General features: G+C 36.2%; 1 protein-coding gene across 1 annotated transcript in view; it reads right to left on the bottom strand.

Annotated features, from left to right (window-relative positions):
- LOC146729510 (uncharacterized) overlaps positions 1 to 23519 on the bottom strand; it is an 80386-nt gene that overhangs the window by 8781 nt on the left and 48086 nt on the right. Inside the window, exon 3 of the mRNA XM_085495382.1 lies at positions 3149 to 3212. Within this exon, the coding sequence (XP_085351508.1) occupies positions 3149 to 3212 (64 nt within the window). The remainder of the gene's footprint in view (positions 1 to 3148; positions 3213 to 23519) is intronic.

The following is a 23519-nucleotide window of genomic DNA, read 5'->3' as shown; positions in this document are numbered from 1 at the left end:
TGTGACACGGCATGGTTTGCCGTAGTGACACGGCATGGTTTGCCGAAGTGACACGGCATGGTTTGCCAATGTAACACGGCATGGTTTGTCGAAGTGATACGGCATGGTTTGCCGATGTGACACGGCATGGTTTGCCAATGTAACACGGCATGGTTTGCCGATGTGACACTGCATGGTTTGCCAATGTAACACGGCATGGTTTGCCAATGTAACACGGCATGGTTTGCCAATGTAACACGGCATGGTTTGCCAATGTAATACGGCATGGTTTGCCAATGTAACACGGCATGGTTTGCCAATGTAACACGGCATGGTTTGCCGATGTGACACGGCATGGTTTGCCAATGTAACACGGTATGGTTTGCCGATTTGACACGGCATGGTTTGCCAATGTAACACGGCATGGTTTGCCAATGTAGTACGGCATGGTTTGCCAATGTAACACGGCATGGTTTGCCGATGTGACACGGCATGGTTTGCCAATGTAACACGGCATGGTTTGCCGATGTGACACTGCATGGTTTGCCAATGTAACACGGCATGGTTTGCCAATGTAATACGGCATGGTTTGCCAATGTAACACGGCATTATTTGCCGATGTAACACGGCATGGTTTGCCAATGTAACACGCCACGGTTTGCCGATGTAACATGGCATGGTTTGCCAATGTAACACGGCATGGTTTGCCAATGTAACACGGCATGTTTTGCCAATGTAACACGGCTTGGTTTGCCAATGTAACACGGCTTGTTTTGCCAATGTAACACATTGCATGTAACCATGCCGGTTTGCCGAAGTGACACGGCATGGTTTGTCGATGTGACATGGCATGATTTGCCAATGTGACATGGCGTGGTTTGCCGATGTGACACGGCATGGTTTGCCAATGTGACACGGCATGGTTTGCCAATGTAATACGGCATGGTTTGCCAATGTAACACGCCACGGTTTGCCGATGTAACATGGCATGGTTTGCCAATGTAACACGGCATGGTTTGCCAATGTAACACGGCATGGTTTGCCAATGTAACACGGCTTGTTTTGCCAATGTAACACGGCCTGGTTTGCCGATGTGACACGGCATGATTTGCCGAAGTGACACGGCATGGTTTGCCAATGTGACACGGCATGGTTTGCCGAAGTGACACGGCATGGTTTGCCGTAGTGACACGACATGGTTTGCCGATGTGATACGGCATGGTTTGCCGATGTGACACGGCATGGTTTTTCGATGTGACATGGCGTGGTTTGCCGATGTGACACGGCATGGTTTGCCAATGTAACACGGCATGGTTTGCCAATGTAACACGGCATGGTTTGCCAATGTAACACGGCATGGTTTGCCAATGTGACACGGCATGGTTTGCCGATGTGATATGGCATGATTTGCCAATGTGACACGGCATGGTTTGCCAATGTGACACGGCATGGTTTGCCGAAGTGACACGGCATGGTTTGCCGATGTGACACGGCATGGTTTGTCGATGTGACATGGCATGGTTTGCCGATGTGACACGGCATGGTTTGCCATTGTGACACGGCATGGTTTGCCGTAGTGACACGGCATGGTTTGCCGAAGTGACACGGCATGGTTTGCCAATGTAACACGGCATGGTTTGTCGAAGTGATACGGCATGGTTTGCCGATGTGACACGGCATGGTTTGTCGATGTGACATGGCATGATTTGCCAATGTGACACGGCATGGTTTGCCAATGTGACACGGCATGGTTTGCCGAAGTTATACGGCATGGTTTGCCGATGTGACACGGCATGGTTTGTCGATGTGCCATGGCATGGTTTGCCGATGTGACACGGCATGGTTTGCCGAAGTGACACGGCATGGTTTGCCAATGTAACACGGCATGGTTTGTCGAAGTGATACGGCATGGTTTGCCGATGTGACACGGCATGGTTTGTCGATGTGACATGGCATGATTTGCCAATGTGACACGGCATGGTTTGCCAATGTGACACGGCATGGTTTGCCGAAGTTATACGGCATGGTTTGCCGATGTGACACGGCATGGTTTGTCGATGTGCCATGGCATGGTTTGCCGATGTGACACGGCATGGTTTGCCGTAGTGACACGGCATGGTTTGCCGTAGTGACACGGCATGGTTTGCCGAAGTGACACGGCATGGTTTGCCGATGTGACACGGCATGTTTTGCCGACGTGAGACTGCATGGTTTGCCAAGGTGACAGCGGGAGTACAGCGGGAGTATCGACCGACGCACAGCGAAGTTCAAAGCCATGGTGACAAATGTATAATAATATTCTTTATTCGATCACAAATGCAAACTTATTAATACTCTCGTTATGGTTGTTCGAGTATAGTTTACATTTTTAATTGTATCCGGATGAAGAGAAATAATGACAGGCAGTCGACCACAACTTTAGGTTTTGAGAAATATTTTATATAATTTCTTAATATTAGTTCTCTATTTTATTAGAATTTATATTTGTTCTAGACTCATTTGAGTAGAATATTTTTTACTCTTCTTGATAAACTTATGAAATAATCGTGTTGTATCATGTCGAAATAACTTGACAATTCTATGTAAGTATGCCTCGATTCATCCATACACATAACACTGAAATGACTCACTTCAGCCACCGTCCACTCAGCCGTCACATTGTTGTCAAGTCGTGACCTTTATTTTGAGAAAGCTAAAAGCAAAATAGTGTATGATAAACACTAATTGGACCTGGAAAATGTACTATTTTATACAGGGACGACATATTATTTATTATTTATAGAACAATTTTGTAGAGTATGAATATTTGATGTCAATGGATTAAATCCAATATTTTGGTTTGATTGAAGTACCATCAACTGTGAAATTTGTCACATACGACTCAGACAATATGTAACTATATTTATTGGAAATCAAGTTTAAAATGTTTGTATATCTGAAATATGACAAGTAATTCACGTTAGGAATCGAGATTAATCACTATATCGCTAATAACATCGAATAGAGAACATATTGAAGTCTTAATCAGGAGATTTGCATTAAATGTCCTTCTATAAAAAAATCACAACTTACAAAACATAAAAAAGATCAGTCAATGCAAGTCATTATGTTCTGTAAGCAGCATTGAATGAAGTCAGTCATATACAATTGTATTACCAGTCTCACTCACCTGTGGTAAACGGAGCAAACACAACTAAGTACGAATTTAGTCCAAGCTGTAGGCAAGAAATAATCTGCAATACAAACACACACATAATACATTACAAGTTTCCAACTGCTTATTTAATTCTTCTGTTACTGTATCCCTGTTGAAGATGTTTACATTGCGTCAATATTTTCTATCAGTATATGGATAGTATGTTTATCGTTCTATACACGTATATATGTTTACGTAGTTATCGCGAAATGCAGTATGTTTGCAGTTGAATTCTCACGGGCTGGATAGCTATGTGACATCTATAGGATGCCCTTCCTTCTACTAGTTTTGGTCTGTAATTAAACGACTATCATATATTCCTATTTGATGTGGATTAGTTTTTAACAGACTAAAACATTTTGGAAAACATTTACAGTCGTAATAGTAGCAATAAACATGTGCAGACTAAATCTACAGTCGCAATAGTAGCAATAAACATGTGCAGACTAAATCTACAGTCGTAGTAGTAGCAATAAACATGTGCAAGCTGAATCTAAAGTCGTACTGGTAGCAATAAACATGTCCAAACTAAATCTACAGTCGTAGTAGTAGCAATAAACATGTGCAAACTGACTCTACAGTCGTACTGGTAGCAATAAACATGTGCAGACTAAATCCACAGTCGTAATAGTAGCAATAAACATGTGCAGACTAAATCTACAGTCGAAGTAGTGCAATAAACATGTGAAGACTAAATCTACTGTCATAGTAGTAGCAATACACTCGTGCAGACGAAATCTAAAGTCGTAATAGTAGCAATAAACATGCACAGACTATGTCTACATTCGTAGTAGTAGCAATAAACATGTACAGACTTAATCTACAGTCGTAATAGTAGAAATAAACTTGTGCAGACTTAATCTACAGTCGTATTAGTAGCAATAAACATGTGCAGACTAAATCTACAGTCGTAGTATTAGCAATAAACATGTGCAAACTGAATCTACAGTCGTAGTAGTAGTAGCATTAAACATGTGCATACTAAATCTACAGTGCTGTCGTAGTAGTAGCAATAAACATGTCCAAACAAAATCTACAGTCGTAGAAGTAGCAATAAACATGTGCAAACTGTATCTACAGTCGTACTGGTAGCAATAAACATGTGTAGACTAAATCTACAGTCGTAAATAATAACAATAAACATGTGTAGACTAAATCTACAGTCATAATAGTAGCAATAAACATGTGAAGACTAAATCTACAGTCGTAGTAGTGCAATAAACACGTTAACACTAAATCTACAGTCATAATAGTAGCAATAAACATGTGCATACTAAATCTACAGTCATAGAAGTAGCATTAAACATGTGCAAACTGAATCTACAGTCGTACTGGATGCAATAAACATGTGTAGACTAAATCTACAGTCGTAAATAATAGCAATAAATATGTGCAGACTAAATCTACAGTCGTAGTAGTGCAATAAACATGTGAAGACTAAATATACAGTCGTAGTAGTGCAATAAACATGTGCAGACTAAATCTACAGACGTAGTAGTGCAATAAACATGTTAAGACTAAATCTACTGTCATAATACTAGCAATAAACATTTGCAGACAACATCTACAACAGTAGTAGTGCAATAAACATGTGAAGACTAAATCTACAGTCGTAGTAGTAGCATTGCACATGTACAGACTAAATCTACAGTTGTAGTAGTAGCAATAAACATGTGCAGACTTAATCTACAGTCGTAATAGTAGCAATAAACACGTGCAGACAAAATCTGCAGTCGTAATAGTAGCAATAAACATGCACAGACTATGTCTACAGTCGTAGTAGCAGCAATAAACATGTGTAAACTAAATCTACAGTGCTGTCGTAGTAGTAGCAATAAACATGTGCATACTAAATCTACAGTCGTAATAGTAGCAATAAACATGCACAGACTATGTCTACAGTCGTAGTAGTAGCAATAAACATGTGCAGACTAAATCTACAGTCGTAGTAATAGCAATAAACATTTGCAGATCAAATCTACAGTCGTAATAGTAGCAATAAACATGTGCAGACTAAATCTACAGTCGTAAGAGTAGCAATAAAAAATGTGCAAACAAAATCTACAGTCGTAGAAGTAGCAATAAACATGTGCAAACTGTATCTACAGTCGTACTGGTAGCAATAAACATGTGTAGACTAAATCTACAGTCGTAAATAATAACAATAAACATGTGCAGACTAAATCTACAGTCGTAGTAGTGCAATAAACATGTTAAGACTAAATCTACTGTCATAATAGTAGCAATAAACATGTGCATACTAAATCTACAGTCGTAGAAGTAGCAATAAACATGTGCAAACTGAATCTACAGTCGTACTGGATGCAATAAACATGTGTAGACTAAATCTACAGTCGTAAATAATAGCAATAAATATGTGCAGACTAAATCTACAGTCGTAGTAGTGCAATAAACATGTGAAGACTAAATCTACAGTAGTAGTAGTAGCAATGAACATGTGCAGACTAAATCTACAGTCGTAGTAGTGCAATAAACATGTGAAGACTAAATCTACAGTAGTAGTACTAGCAATAAACTTATGCAGACTAAATCTACAGACGTAGTAGTGCAATAAACATGTTAAGACTAAATCTACTGTCATAATACTAGCAATAAACATTTGCAGACAACATCTACAACAGTAGTAGTGCAATAAACATGTGAAGACTAAATCTACAGTCGTAGTAGTAGCATTGTACATGTACAGACTAAATCTACAGTTGTAGTAGTAGCAATAAACATGTGCAGACTTAATCTACAGTCGTAATAGTAGCAATAAACACGTGCAGACAAAATCTGCAGTCGTAATAGTAGCAATAAACATGCACAGACTATGTCTACTGTCGTAGTAGCAGCAATAAACATGTGTAAACTAAATCTACAGTGCTGTCGTAGTAGTAGAAATAAACATGTGCATACTAAATCTACAGTCGTAATAGTAGCAATAAACATGCACAGACTATGTCTACAGTCGTAGTAGTAGCAATAAACATGTGTAAACTAAATCTACAGTGCTGTCGTAGTAGTAGCAATAAACATGTGCATACTAAATCTACAGTCGTAGTAGTAGCAATAAACATGTGCAGACTAAATCTACATTTTTAATAGGAGCAATAAAGATGTGCAAACTAAATCTACAGTCGAAATAGTAGCAATAAACATGTGAAGACTAAATCTACAGTCGTAGTAGTAGCAATAAACATGTCGAAACTAAATCTACAGTCGTAGTAGTTGCATTACACATGTGCAGACTAAATCTACAGTTGTAGTAGTAGCAATAAACATGTGCAGACTTAATCTACAGTCGTAATAGTAGCAATAAACATTTTCAGACTAAATCTACAGTCGTAATAGTAGCAATAAACATGTGCAGACTCAATCTACAGTCGTAGTAGAGCAATATACATGTTAAGACTAAATCTACAGTCATAATAGTGCAATAAACATGTGAAGACTAAATCTACAGTCGTAGTAGTAGCAATAAACATGTGCAAACTAAATCCACAGTCGTAGTAGTAGCATTACACATGTGCAGACTAAATCTACAGTTGTAGTAGTACCAATAGACATGTGCAGATTAAATCTACAGTCGTAGCAGTGCAATAAACATGTGAAGAGTAAATCAACAGTCGTAGTAGTAGCAATAACAGGTGCAGACTAAATCTACAGTCGTAGTAGTGCAATAAACTCATGAAAACTAAGTCTACAGTCATAGTACTAGCAATACACATGTGCAGACTAAATCTACAGTCGTAATAGTAACAATAAACGTGTACAGACTAAGTCTACAGTCGTAGTAGTAGCAATAAACATGTATAGACTTAATTTACCGTCGTAATAGTAGCAATAAACATGTGCAGACTTAATCTACAGTCGTGATAGTAGCAATAAACATGTGCAGACTAAATCTACAGTCGTAGTAGGAGCAATAAACATGTGCAACCTAAATCTACAGTCGTAGTAGTAGCAATAAACACGTGCAGACTAAACCTACAGTCGTAGTAGTAGTAATAAAAACATGTGCGAACTAAATCTACAGTGCTGTCGTAGTAGTAGCAATAAACATGTGCATACTAAATCTACAGTCGTAGTAGTAGAAATAAACATGTGCAAACTAAATCTACAGTCGTAGTTGTAGCATTACACATGTGCAGACTAAATCCACAGTCGTAGTAGTGCAATAAACATGTGAAGACTAAATCTACAGTCGTAGTAGTAGCAATAAACATGTTAAGACTAAATATACAGTCGTAATAGTAGCAATAAACATGTGCAGACTTAATCTACAGTCGTGATAGTAGCAATAAACATGTGCAGACTAAATCTACAGTCGTAGTAGGAGCAATAAACATGTGCAACCTAAATCTACAGTCGTAGTAGTAGCAATAAACACGTGCAGACTAAACCTACAGTCGTAGTAGTAGTAATAAAAACATGTGCGAACTAAATCTACAGTGCTGTCGTAGTAGTAGCAATAAACATGTGCATACTAAATCTACAGTCGTAGTAGTAGAAATAAACATGTGCAAACTAAATCTACAGTCGTAGTTGTAGCATTACACATGTGCAGACTAAATCCACAGTCGTAGTAGTGCAATAAACATGTGAAGACTAAATCTACAGTCGTAGTAGTAGCAATAAACATGTTAAGACTAAATATACAGTCGTAATAGTAGCAATAAACTTGTGCAGACTAAATCTACAGTCGCAGTAGTAGCAATAAACATGTGAAGACTAAATTTACAGTCGCAGTAGTAGCAATAAACATGTGCAGACTAAATCTACAGTCGCAGTAGTGCAATAAACATGTTAAGACTAAATCTACTGTCATAATACGAGAAATAAACATTTGCAGACAACATCTACAGTCGTAGTAGTGCAATAAACATGTGAAGACTAAATCTGCAGTTGTAGTAGTAGCAATAAACATGTGCAGACTAAATATACAGTCGTAGTAGTAGCAATAAAGATGTGAAAACTAAATCTACAGTCGAAATAGTAGCAATAAACATGTGAAGACTAAATCTACAGTCGTAGTAGTAGCAATAAACATGTCGAAACTAAATCTACATTCGTAGTAGTTGCATTACACATGTGCAGACTAAATCTACAGTTGTAGTAGTAGCAATAAACATGTGCAGACTTAATCTACAGTCGTAATAGTAGCAATAAACATTTTCAGACTAAATCTACAGTCGTAATAGTAGGAATAAACATGTGCAGACTCAATCTACAGTCGTAGTAGAGCAATACACATGTTAAGACTAAATCTACAGTCATAATGTGCAATAAACATGTGAAGACTAAATCTACAGTCGTAGTAGTAGCAATAAACATGTGCAAACTAAATCCACCGTCGTAGTAGTAGCATTACACATGTGCAGACTAAATCTACAGTTGTAGTAGTACCAATAGACATGTGCAGATTAAATCTACAGTCGTAGCAGTGCAATAAACATGTGAAGACTAAATCTACAGTCGTAGTAGTAGCAATAACAGGTGCAGACTAAATCCACAGTCGTAGTAGTGCAATAAACATGTGAAGACTAAATCTACAGTCGTAGTAGTAGCAATAAACATGTTAAGACTAAATATACAGTCGTAATAGTAGCAATAAACTTGTGCAGACTAAATCTACAGTCGCAGTAGTAGCAATAAACATGTGAAGACTAAATCTACAGTCGCAGTAGTAGCAATAAACATGTGCAGACTAAATCTACAGTCGCAGTAGTGCAATAAACATGTTAAGACTAAATCTACTGTCATAATACGAGAAATAAACATTTGCAGACAACATCTACAGTCGTAGTAGTGCAATAAACATGTGAAGACTAAATCTGCAGTTGTAGTAGTAGCAATAGACATGTGCAGACTAAATATACAGTCGTAGTAGTAGCAATAAACATGTGCAAACTAAATCTACAGTCGTAGTAGTAGCATTACACATGTGCAGACTAAATCCACAGTCGTAGTAGTGCAATGAACATGTGAAGACTAAATCTACAGTAGTAGTAGTAGTAGCAATGAACATGTGCAGACTAAATATACAGTCGTAGTAGTAGAAATAAACATGTGTAAACTAAATCTACAGTCGTAGTAGTAGCATTGCACATGTACAGACTAAATCTACAGTTGTAGTAGTAGCAGTAAACATGTGCAGACTTAATCTACAGTCGTAATAGTAGCAATAAACACGTGCAGACAAAATCTGCAGTCGTAATAGTAGCAATAAACATGCACAGACTATGTCTACAGTCGTAGTAGTAGCAATAAACATGTGTAAACTAAATCTACAGTGCTGTCGTAGTAGTAGCAATAAACATGTGCATACTAAATCTACAGTCGTAATAGTAGGAATAAACATGCACAGACTATGTCTACAGTCGTAGTAGTAGGAATACACATGTGTAAACTAAATCGACAGTGCTGTCGTAGTAGTAGCAATAAACATGTGCATACTAAATCTACAGTCGTAGTAGTAGCAATAAACATGTGCAGACTAAATCTACATTTTTAATAGTAGCAATAAACATGTGCAAACTAAATCTACAGTCGAAATAGTATCAATAAACATGTGAAGACTAAATCTACAGTCGTAGTAGTAGCAATAAACATGTGCAAACTAAATCTACAGTCGTAGTAGTTGCATTACACATGTGCAGACTAAATCTACAGTTGTAGTAGTAGCAATAAACATGTGCAGACTTAATCTACAGTCGTAATAGTAACAATAAACATTTTCAGACTAAATCTACAGTCGTAATAGTAGCAATAAACATGTGCAAACTATATCTACAGTCATAAAAGTAGCAATACACATGTGCAAACTGAATCTACAGTCGTACTGGTAGCAATAAACATGTGTAGACTAAATCTACAGTCGTAAATAATAGCAATAAACATGTGCAGACTAAATCTACAGTCGTAGTAGTGCAATAAACATGTGAAGACTAAATCTACAGTCATAGTAGTAGCAATAAACATGTGCAAACTAAATCTACAGTCGTAGTAGAGCAATAAACATGTTAAGACTAAATCTACAGTCATAATAGTAGCAATAAACATGTGCAGACTAAATCTACAGTCATAATAGTAGCAATAAACATGTGCAGACTAAATCTACAGTCGTAGTAGTGGCAATAAACATGTGCAAACTAAATCTACAGTCGTAGTAGTAGCATTACACATGTGCAGACTAAATCTACAGTTGTAGTAGTAGCAATAGACATGTGCAGATTAAATCTACAGTCGTAGTAGTGCAATAAACATGAGAAGAGTAAATCAACAGTCGTAGTAGTAGCAATAACAGGTGCAGACTAAATCTACAGTCTTAGTAGTGCAATAAACTCATGAAAACTAAATCTACAGTCATAGTAGTAGCAATACACATGTGCAGACTAAATCTACAGACGTAATAGTAACAATAAACGTGTACAGACTAAGTCTACAGTCGTAATAGTAGCAATAAACATGTGCAGACTTAATCTACAGTCGTGATAGTAGCAATAAACATGTGCAGACTAAATCTACAGTCGTAGTAGTAGCAATAAACATGTGCAACCTGAATCTACAGTCGTAGTAGTAGCAATAAACACGTGCAGACTAAACCTACAGTCGTAGTAGTAGTAATAAAAACATGTGCGAACTAAATCTACAGTGCTGTCGTAGTAGTAGCAATAAACATGTGCATACTGAATCTACAGTCGTAATAGTAGCAATAAACACGTGCAGACTATGTCTACAGTCGTAGTAGTAGCAATAAACATGTGTAAACTAAATCTACAGTGCTGTCGTAGTAGTAGCAATAAACAAGTGCAACCTGAATCTACAGTCGTAGTAGTAGCAATAAACACGTGCAGACTAAACCTACAGTCGTAGTAGTAGTAATAAAAACATGTGCGAACTAAATCTACAGTGCTGTCGTAGTAGTAGCAATAAACATGTGCATACTAAATCTAAAGTCGTAGTAGTAGCAATAAGCATGTGCAAACTAAATCTACAGTCGTAGTAGTAGCATTACACATGTGCAGACTAAATCTACAGTTGTAGTAGTAGCAATAGACATGTGCAGATTAAATCTACAGTCGTAGCAGTGCAATAAACATGTGAAGACTAAATCAGCAGTCGTAGTAGTAGCAATAACAGGTGCAGACTAAATCTACAGTCGTAGTAGTGCAATAAACATGTGAAGACGAAATCTGCAGCCGTAGTAGTAGTAATAAACATGTGCAGACTTAATCTACAGTCGTAGTAGTAGCAATAAAAATGTACAGACTTAATCTACAGTCGTAGTAGTAGCAATAAACATGTACAGACTTAATCTACAGTCGTAATAGTAGCAATAAACATTTGCAAACGAAATCCACAGTCGTAATAGTAGCAATAAACATGTGCAGACTAAATCTACAGTCGTAATAGTAGCAATAAACATGTATAGACTTAATCTACAGTCGTATTAGTAGCAATAAACATGTGCAAACAAAATCTACAGTGCTGCATTAGTAGTAGCAATAAACATGTGCAAACTAAATCTACAGTCATAGTAGTAGCAATAAACATGTGCAAACTAAATCTACAGTGCTGTCGTTGTAGTAGCAATAAACATGTGCATACTAAATCTACAATCGTAGTAGTAGCAATAAACATGTGCAAACTAAATCTACAGTCGTAGTAGTAGCATTACACATGTGCAGACTAAATCTACAGTTGTAGTAGTAGCAATAGACATGTGCAGATTAAATCTACAGTCGTAGCAGTGCAATAAACATGTGAAGACTAAATCAACAGTCGTAGTAGTAGCAATAACTGGTGCAGACTAAATCTACAGTCGTAGTAGTGCAATAAACATGTGAAGACGAAATCTGCAGCCGTAGTTGTAGTAATAAACATGTGCAGACTTAATCTACAGTCGTAGTAGTAGCAATAAAAATGTACAGACTTAATCTACAGTCGTAGTAGTAGCAATAAACATGTACAGACTTAATCTACAGTCGTAATAGTAGCAATAAACATTTGCAAACGAAATCCACAGTCGTAATAGTAGCAATAAACATGTTAAGACTAAATCTACTGTCATAATACGAGAAATAAACATTTGCAGACAACATCTATAGTCGTAGTAGTGCAATAAACATGTGAAGACTAAATCTGCAGTTGTAGTAGTAGCAATAAACATGTGCAGACTAAATATACAGTCGTAGTAGTAGCAATAAACATGTGCAAACTAAATCTACAGTCGTAGTAGTAGCATTACACATGTGCAGACCAAATCCACAGTGGTAGTAGTGCAATGAACATGTGAAGACTAAATCTACAGTAGTAGTAGTAGCAATGAACATGTGCAGACTAAATATACAGTCGTAGTAGTAGAAATAAACATGTGTAAACTAAATCTACAGTCGTAGTAGTAGCATTACACATGTACAGACTAAATCTACAGTTGTAGTAGTAGCAGTAAACATGTGCAGACTTAATCTACAGTCGTAATAGTAGCAATAAACACGTGCAGACAAAATCTGCAGTCGTAATAGTAACAATAAACATGCACAGACTATGTCTACAGTCGTAGTAGTAGCAATAAACATGTGTAAACTAAATCTACAGTGCTGTCGTAGTAGTAGCAATAAACATGTGCATACTAAATCTACAGTCGTAATAGTAGGAATAAACATGCACAGACTATGTCTACAGTCGTAGTAGTAGGAATACACATGTGTAAACTAAATCGACAGTGCTGTCGTAGTAGTAGCAATAAACATGTGCATACTAAATCTACAGTCGTAGTAGTAGCAATAAACATGTGCAGACTAAATCTACATTTTTAATAGTAGCAATAAACATGTGCAAACTAAATCTACAGTCGAAATAGTATCAATAAACATGTGAAGACTAAATCTACAGTCGTAGTAGTAGCAATAAACATGTGCAAACTAAATCTACAGTCGTAGTAGTTGCATTACACATGTGCAGACTAAATCTACAGTTGTAGTAGTAGCAATAAACATGTGCAGATTTAATCTACAGTCGTAATAGTAACAATAAACATTTTCAGACTAAATCTACAGTCGTAATAGTAGCAATAAACATGTGCAAACTATATCTACAGTCATAAAAGTAGCAATACACATGTGCAAACTGAATCTACAGTCGTACTGGTAGCAATAAACATGTGTAGACTAAATCTACAGTCGTAAATAATAGCAATAAACATGTGCAGACTAAATCTACAGTCGTAGTAGTGCAATAAACATGTGAAGACTAAATCTACAGTCATAGTAGTAGCAATAAACATGTGCAAACTAAATCTACAGTCGTAGTAGAGCAATAAACATGTTAAGACTAAATCTACAGTCATAATAGTAGCAATAAACATGTGAAGACTAAATCTACAGTCGTAGTAGTGGCAATAAACATGTGCAAACTAAATCTACAGTCGTAGTAGTAGCATTACACATGTGCAGACTAAATCTACAGTTGTATTAGTAGCAATAGACATGTGCAGATTAAATCTACAGTCGTAGTAGTGCAATAAACATGAGAAGAGTAAATCAACAGTCGTAGTAGTAGCAATAACAGGTGCAGACTACATCTACAGTCTTAGTAGTGCAATAAACTCATGAAAACTAAATCTACAGTCATAGTAGTAGCAATACACATGTGCAGACTAAATCTACAGACGTAATAGTAACAATAAACGTGTACAGACTAAGTCTACAGTCGTAATAGTAGCAATAAACATGTGCAGACTTAATCTACAGTCGTGATAGTAGCAATAAACATGTGCAGACTAAATCTACAGTCGTAGTAGTAGCAATAAACATGTGCAACCTGAATCTACAGTCGTAGTAGTAGCAATAAACACGTGCAGACTAAACCTACAGTCGTAGTAGTAGTAATAAAAACATGTGCGAACTAAATCTACAGTGCTGTCGTAGTAGTAGCAATAAACATGTGCATACTGAATCTACAGTCGTAATAGTAGCAATAAACACGTGCAGACTATGTCTACAGTCGTAGTAGTAGCAATAAACATGTGTAAACTAAATCTACAGTGCTGTCGTAGTAGTAGCAATAAACAAGTGCAAACTGAATCTACAGTCGTAGTAGTAGCAATAAACACGTGCAGACTAAACCTACAGTCGTAGTAGTAGTAATAAAAACATGTGCGAACTAAATCTACAGTGCTGTCGTAGTAGTAGCAATAAACATGTGCATACTAAATCTAAAGTCGTAGTAGTAGCAATAAGCATGTGCAAACTAAATCTACAGTCGTAGTAGTAGCATTACACATGTGCAGACTAAATCTACAGTTGTAGTAGTAGCAATAGACATGTGCAGATTAAATCTACAGTCGTAGCAGTGCAATAAACATGTGAAGACTAAATCAACAGTCGTAGTAGTAGCAATAACAGGTGCAGACTAAATCTACAGTCGTAGTAGTGCAATAAACATGTGAAGACGAAATCTGCAGCCGTAGTAGTAGTAATAAACATGTGCAGACTTAATCTACAGTCGTAGTAGTAGCAATAAAAATGTACAGACTTAATCTACAGTCGTAGTAGTAGCAATAAACATGTACAGACTTAATCTACAGTCGTAATAGTAGCAATAAACATTTGCAAACGAAATCCACAGTCGTAATAGTAGCAATAAACATGTGCAGACTAAATCTACAGTCGTAATAGTAGCAATAAACATGTATAGACTTAATCTACAGTCGTATTAGTAGCAATAAACATGGGCAAACAAAATCTACAGTGCTGCCTTAGTAGTAGCAATAAACATGTGCAAACTAAATCTACAGTGCTGTCGTTGTAGTAGCAATAAACATGTGCATACTAAATCTACAATCGTAGTAGTAGCAATAAACATGTGCAAACTAAATCTACAGTCGTAGTAGTAGCATTACACATGTGCAGACTAAATCTACAGTTGTAGTAGTAGCAATAGACATGTGCAGATTAAATCTACAGTCGTAGCAGTGCAATAAACATGTGAAGACTAAATCAACAGTCGTAGTAGTAGCAATAACTGGTGCAGACTAAATCTACAGTCGTAGTAGTTGCATTACACATGTGCAGACTAAATCTACAGTTGTAGTAGTAGCAATAAACATGTGCAGATTTAATCTACAGTCGTAATAGTAACAATAAACATTTTCAGACTAAATCTACAGTCGTAATAGTAGCAATAAACATGTGCAAACTATATCTACAGTCATAAAAGTAGCAATACACATGTGCAAACTGAATCTACAGTCGTACTGGTAGCAATAAACATGTGTAGACTAAATCTACAGTCGTAAATAATAGCAATAAACATGTGCAGACTAAATCTACAGTCGTAGTAGTGCAATAAACATGTGAAGACTAAATCTACAGTCATAGTAGTAGCAATAAACATGTGCAAACTAAATCTACAGTCGTAGTAGAGCAATAAACATGTTAAGACTAAATCTACAGTCATAATAGTAGCAATAAACATGTGAAGACTAAATCTACAGTCGTAGTAGTGGCAATAAACATGTGCAAACTAAATCTACAGTCGTAGTAGTAGCATTACACATGTGCAGACTAAATCTACAGTTGTAGTAGTAGCAATAGACATGTGCAGATTAAATCTACAGTCGTAGTAGTGCAATAAACATGAGAAGAGTAAATCAACAGTCGTAGTAGTAGCAATAACAGGTGCAGACTACATCTACAGTCTTAGTAGTGCAATAAACTCATGAAAACTAAATCTACAGTCATAGTAGTAGCAATACACATGTGCAGACTAAATCTACAGACGTAATAGTAACAATAAACGTGTACAGACTAAGTCTACAGTCGTAATAGTAGCAATAAACATGTGCAGACTTAATCTACAGTCGTGATAGTAGCAATAAACATGTGCAGACTAAATCTACAGTCGTAGTAGTAGCAATAAACATGTGCAACCTGAATCTACAGTCGTAGTAGTAGCAATAAACACGTGCAGACTAAACCTACAGTCGTAGTAGTAGTAATAAAAACATGTGCGAACTAAATCTACAGTGCTGTCGTAGTAGTAGCAATAAACATGTGCATACTGAATCTACAGTCGTAATAGTAGCAATAAACACGTGCAGACTATGTCTACAGTCGTAGTAGTAGCAATAAACATGTGTAAACTAAATCTACAGTGCTGTCGTAGTAGTAGCAATAAACAAGTGCAAACTGAATCTACAGTCGTAGTAGTAGCAATAAACACGTGCAGACTAAACCTACAGTCGTAGTAGTAGTAATAAAAACATGTGCGAACTAAATCTACAGTGCTGTCGTAGTAGTAGCAATAAACATGTGCATACTAAATCTAAAGTCGTAGTAGTAGCAATAAGCATGTGCAAACTAAATCTACAGTCGTAGTAGTAGCATTACACATGTGCAGACTAAATCTACAGTTGTAGTAGTAGCAATAGACATGTGCAGATTAAATCTACAGTCGTAGCAGTGCAATAAACATGTGAAGACTAAATCAACAGTCGTAGTAGTAGCAATAACAGGTGCAGACTAAATCTACAGTCGTAGTAGTGCAATAAACATGTGAAGACGAAATCTGCAGCCGTAGTAGTAGTAATAAACATGTGCAGACTTAATCTACAGTCGTAGTAGTAGCAATAAAAATGTACAGACTTAATCTACAGTCGTAGTAGTAGCAATAAACATGTACAGACTTAATCTACAGTCGTAATAGTAGCAATAAACATTTGCAAACGAAATCCACAGTCGTAATAGTAGCAATAAACATGTGCAGACTAAATCTACAGTCGTAATAGTAGCAATAAACATGTATAGACTTAATCTACAGTCGTATTAGTAGCAATAAACATGGGCAAACAAAATCTACAGTGCTGCCTTAGTAGTAGCAATAAACATGTGCAAACTAAATCTACAGTGCTGTCGTTGTAGTAGCAATAAACATGTGCATACTAAATCTACAATCGTAGTAGTAGCAATAAACATGTGCAAACTAAATCTACAGTCGTAGTAGTAGCATTACACATGTGCAGACTAAATCTACAGTTGTAGTAGTAGCAATAGACATGTGCAGATTAAATCTACAGTCGTAGCAGTGCAATAAACATGTGAAGACTAAATCAACAGTCGTAGTAGTAGCAATAACTGGTGCAGACTAAATCTACAGTCGTAGTAGTGCAATAAACATGTGAAGACGAAATCTGCAGCCGTAGTTGTAGTAATAAACATGTGCAGACTTAATCTACAGTCGTAGTAGTAGCAATAAAAATGTACAGACTTAATCTACAGTCGTAGTAGTAGCAATAAACATGTACAGACTTAATCTACAGTCGTAATAGTAGCAATAAACATTTGCAAACGAAATCCACAGTCGTAATAGTAGCAATAAACATGTGCAGACTAAATCTACAGTCGTAATAGTAGCAATAAACATGTATAGACTTAATCTACAGTCGTATTAGTAGCAATAAACATGTGCAAACAAAATCTACAGTGCTGCCTTAGTAGTAGCAATAAACATGTGCAAACTAAATCTACAGTCATAGTAGTAGCAATAAACATGTGCAAACTAAATCTACAGTGCTGTCGTTGTAGTAGCAATAAACATGTGCATACTAAATCTACAATCGTAGTAGTAGCAATAAACATGTGCAGACTAAATCTACATTCGTAATAGTAGCAATAAACATGCGCAAACTAAATCTACAGTCGTAGTAGTAGCAATAAACATGTGCAGACTAAATCTACAGACGTAGTAGTAGCAATAAACATGTGCAAACTAAATCTACAGTCGTAGTAGTGCAATAGCATGTGAAGACTAAATCTACAGTCGTTGTAGTAGCAATAAACATGTGCAGTCTAAATCTACAGTTGTAGTAGTAGCAATAGACATTGCAGATTAAATCTACAGTCGTAGTAGTGCAATAAACATGTGAAGAGTAAATCAACAGTCGCAGTAGTAGCAATAGACATGTGCAGACTAAATCTACAGTCGTAATAGTAACAATAAACGTGTACAGACTAAGTCTACAGTCGTAATAGTAGCAATAAACATGTGCAGACTTAATCTACAGTCGTGATAGTAGCAATAAACATGTGCAGACTAAATCTACAATCGTAGTAGTAGCAATAAACACGTGCAGACTAAACCTACAGTCGTAGTAGTAGTAATAAGAACATGTGCGAACTAAATCTACAGTGCTGTCGCAGTAGTAGCAATAAACATGTGCAAACTAAATCTACAGTCGTAGTAGTAGCATTACACATGTGCAGACTAAATCTACAGTTGTAGTAGTAGCAATAGACATGTGCAGATTTAATCTACAGTCGTAGTAGTGCAATAAACATGTGAAGACTAAATCAACAGTCGTAGTAGTAGCAATAACAGGTGCAGACTAAATCTACAGTCGTAGTAGTGCAATAAACATGTGAAGACGAAATCTGCAGCCGTAGTAGTAGTAATAAACATGTGCAGACTTAATCTACAGTCGTGGTAGTAGCAATAAAAATGTACAGACTTAATCTACAGTCGTAGTAGTAGCAATAATCATGTGCAGACTTAATCTACAGTCGTAATAGTGGCAATAAACATTTGCAAACTAAATCCACAGTCGTAATAGTAGCAATAAACATGTGCAGACTAAATCTACAGTCGTAATAGTAGCAATAAACATGTGCAGACTAAATTTACAGTCGTAATAGTAGCAATAAACATGTATATACTTAATCTACAGTCGTATTAGTAGCAATAAACATGTGCAAACTAAATCTACAGTGCTACCTTAGTAGTAGCAATAAACATGTGCAAACTAAATCTACAGTCGTAGTAGTAGCAATAAACATGTGCAAACTAAATCTACAGTGCTGTAGTTGTAGTAGCAATAAACATGTGCATACTAAATCTACAATCGTAGTAGTAGCAATAAACATGTGCAGACTTAATCTACAGTCGTAATAGTAGCAATAAACACGTGCAGACAAAATCTGCAGTCGTAATAGTAGCAATAAACATGTACAGACTAAATCTACAGTCGTAGTAGTAGCAATAAACATGTGCAGACTAAATCTACAGACGTAGTAGTAGCAATAAACATGTGCAAACTAAATCTACAGTCGTAGTAGTGCTATAGCATGTGAAGACTAAATCTACAGTCGTTGTAGTAGCAATAAACATGTGTAGACTATATCTACAGTCGTAGTAGTGCAATAAACATGTGAAGACTAAATATACAGTCGTAGTAGTAGCAATAAAAATGTGCAAACTGAATCTTCAGACGTAGTAGTAGCAATAAACATGTGCAAACTAAATCTACAGTCGTAGTAGTGCAATAACATGTGAAGACTAAATCTACAGTCGTAGTAGTAGCAATAAAAATGTACAGACTTAATCTACAGTCGTAGTAGTAGCAATAAACATGTGCAAACTGAATCTTCAGACGTAGTAGTAGCAATAAACATGTGCAAACTAAATCTACAGTCGTAGCAGTGCAATAACATGTGAAGACTAAATCTACTGTCGTAGTAGTAGCAATAAAAATGTACAGACTTAATCTACAGTCGTAGTAGTGCAATAAACATGTGAAGACAGGCAAAAATCGTCATATTACATTCACAGGCGTGTGTTATTATTTAGTTATCACATTTCACTTATGTTACGCATTCTGTAATTGGTTGAGACTCAGTCACCTGACATTGAATGAAAATGAATATTACATTGTATATTACCCGCCAATTGGCATATCACATGAATGACGTCACTGAAACTACTGCGCATAACAAATTGTCGTTCGCTACACTGGTGCTGTCCCGGTCACTGTTGCTTTGGGGTTGCTTTCAAAGATTTGGAGGAACTTAATTCATTAGAAATAGACAGCAAACGTGCAAGAATGGATATTAAGGATATTTTTTATATAGAGCAAATATGAACGGCCGCCACTGAAACGTCACATCCGGGATCGTTGTGACGCGTTCTACGCTGTGATCCTTTCTACGCGTGCCACGCCGATGCTTACCGCTTCAAGCTAGGTGACTTGTGAATGTAGTCAAACAGTCACAGAGGCTGAAACAGGGTAACCGTGGCTGTGTATTTTGTCAGCAAACAATGTATGTAAGTATGCTTGCTATTGAGTAATGTGTCACTTGTAATAGTGGTAACTGGTTGTCCTAAACAAGATGCCGTGCAATTTGTCTGTAATGATTATTCCACATATCTTGTTAGTTTATATTCCTTAGGTAGCTACACCATGTTTTTTTATTCAATCAACAAAGAAAAAGGAATACACAGCAGAAAAATGAAAAAATACAACAATTAGTTGAGTCCATAAACTATTACATAATTCAATATACCTTAAAAGTCAAGTGAACATGACATTGTCACACTTCTGTCTAAATTTGTTGTGGCCTTCCAGATTAGAAATGGCGATGTCTGTCTGGTAGTTACAATTGGAATCGAGGTTTTATTTTGTTGATTTTAGAGTGAACAATTTACAGAGCAAGATCAAATTACCTATTAGTGCCGAGTGTCTATCATTACTTAATAATATATCTTTTAATGTAAAATGGTGTATATCTATATAGTCAGTTTGGTCTTTAATCCATTTAACAAAAAGTGATCAACAAATTCTAATGCAATCGCATTCTTAAAATAAATGTTCTATTGTTTCCAGACTCGACTCACAGTATGTGCACAAAGCCGATTCTGTTTTTCCCATTTTAATTAAACTATAGTTTGCAGCTAAAGACCTGTGAATGATTTTATATTGAAAACCTTGCAATCTGGTTTCTTTAGTTATTTTGAACGGTCTAGCAAATATTATATACCATTCATTATCTGACTCGCCTTAGATTGCCATTTATACATGATTTTACTTGGCATTCGTTTAATTCCATTCACTAGATGGTTGTTGAATTTTTTGAAAGTTTTCCAGTGTCAACAATCTTATCCAAATTTTTAACGAGTTTAACATTTTTTCTTTCTTTTGCTATTTCCGTTTTCCATGTCTTTGGAATTGAATATAAAATCGATTGGTATGTAATACAATCACTTTTCAAATTATATATTGTTGCTGGAACTCTACATATGGCATAAATGTTTTTCGTTCCACCAATGATGGTGAATGTACCATCGGCATATTGTCCGAGTAAAAATTGTGAGCCTGAAATTACTACACCCCTAATTTGTGGATTCGATTTTATAGATTGAGCTAACAATTCAACACAGATAATGAACAAATATGGGGACAAGGGACCTTCTTGTCTAACACTCCGTTGAAACATTTATTAGAGACCATTTTGCGCCTGGGTACAAGAGCTCTGCGTGTAGTGTATTATCTAAAATTAGATACCCTTGGATGCTATTTGCGTTTGGAGGAACACACACAACATGTCGTATATATATATGGCCCATGTGTGTTCAAATATAACCCGCAATTATGTGATCTCTGAACGAGTTGCCATTGCTTTTTCTCGGCCAATTTAAAATATATAAAGCAAGGAAGAGTTCATATAAGATCCAATCAGTATTTACTCCAAATTTCTTTTGGTAATAAGCTTTGATTAAAAATGTCAGCACATTTATATAAGATTATGTAATGCGTACTGAAAAATGATTGACACAAACTAAATTACGTCTACAATATTTCTAATATTTGCCAAGGTTACTTTGGCAATACTGTTGAGTATGATAACCTGAATTGAGACAACCAGACGTGAAATGTGAGTGTACGGAGTACAATCAACAGGTTCCTTGAATCACGCCATTACATATGATACAACGATGACTGACAATCATGGCCAATCCAAGTCTGTATGAACGCATACTACTCCAGCCTCTTTGCTATTACCGTATGATTAATTCTTCTCCTAAACGCTGTGCATATATTGCATCATAGCTCTGCGTGATTGTAAGAAATGTAATTACTTCAAACACATTTACATTATTTTGTTTTCAAATCTATGCATATATATACATATGTATATATATATATCACAATTTATCAGTGAAACTAACATCCTAACAACTAGTATGTGCTGATATATAACGATACAAAAATCAGACCTTACTTGAAATATTGACATAATAAAAGTAGAATGGTCGGTTTGTAAAGTGTTATATTCACCACTTATACATATTCATCAAGGAGTAGCAGCAATCAAGAGTGGCAGACGTGATAAACGCACTGAATGAAGGTAACATATTACATCTGAATTGGTCTCAGATTAGCGCACATTAGATGACATTTGAAGATATTAAAAGCGCAATAAATTTTCTAAGTATTGTAGAAAGGAGATTTTCTTTACGTACAGCGCAATCAATAACGTGCCCAGCTATAAATAACACAAGGTAAATCATTTCTAGCTGAGCAATACTTAATAAATATACCTTCAACAAGGTCAAATAACGATGATGTTTCATAAAGATTTATCTATAATTGGGCATGACTCGTTTCTATTATATAGCAACGCGTAAATAGGATATGTCGCAACGGCTAATCACTCTTTTCATGTTTCATTTCCATAAAGAAAGACACACACATAGATTCGATATCAAGGTAATAATCGGAGAGTGTTTACATTTATGTTATGTCAGTGCCAACTATTATGTAAGATTATTTTATTCATTCAAAATAAAACGAAACCTTCTTTTCCACATCGATATAATGTTATCCAGAATTGTAATATGTTATAGCCTGTATAACACTTGCCTGAGTATGTAAAGGGATACCGTAAGATAGTGTTTACAGTTATATCGTGTTCTGACTCGACAATAATCCACTTACATGCACTAACGTTGTTACAATGTATCTATGAACAGATTGAATAATATATAATAATAATAATTTAAACTAATGATATAATAATACCCATTGATATTGTTTCTGTGAATGTTGTGACATATTTCATAATACACACTGCTATTTATGCCCGGATTTAGTGAGCTTTTGCTGAGTGACCAAATGATGAACAAAAATGATTAACGTATTGTGATGCCCATATCCTCATTCATAGACTTTTCATCGACGCAAGATGATTGAAATTGTGTAATAATCTCGATGTCAAATCTTGGACTATGACGTTAAACACGCATTTATGTGAAGGGAGCAGATTGACTTGACTAAACGGTTTGACCGTAAATATGCCTTTCTTGTACATCCTTCAAATCACACACTGTATATTGACATCGCAACTCACTCATGTATTCATAAATGGATATTTATACACACCTGTACTCGTATAAAGGTTGGGAAATCACGCACAGTAATTTCAGGTGATATCCAGTATTTTATGAATATTACCTACTGTTCTCTGATATGGTATATACCATCTCTCTGTTTCGAGTTGTTCCTAAT

The sequence above is a fragment of the Saccoglossus kowalevskii genome, chromosome 21, assembly GCF_978046115.1.
Source record: "Saccoglossus kowalevskii chromosome 21, keSacKowa6.1, whole genome shotgun sequence".
Lineage (NCBI taxonomy): Eukaryota > Metazoa > Hemichordata > Enteropneusta > Harrimaniidae > Saccoglossus > Saccoglossus kowalevskii.
Note: the sequence above shows the minus strand (reverse complement) of the source record. Positions and strands in the feature narration are given on the sequence as shown.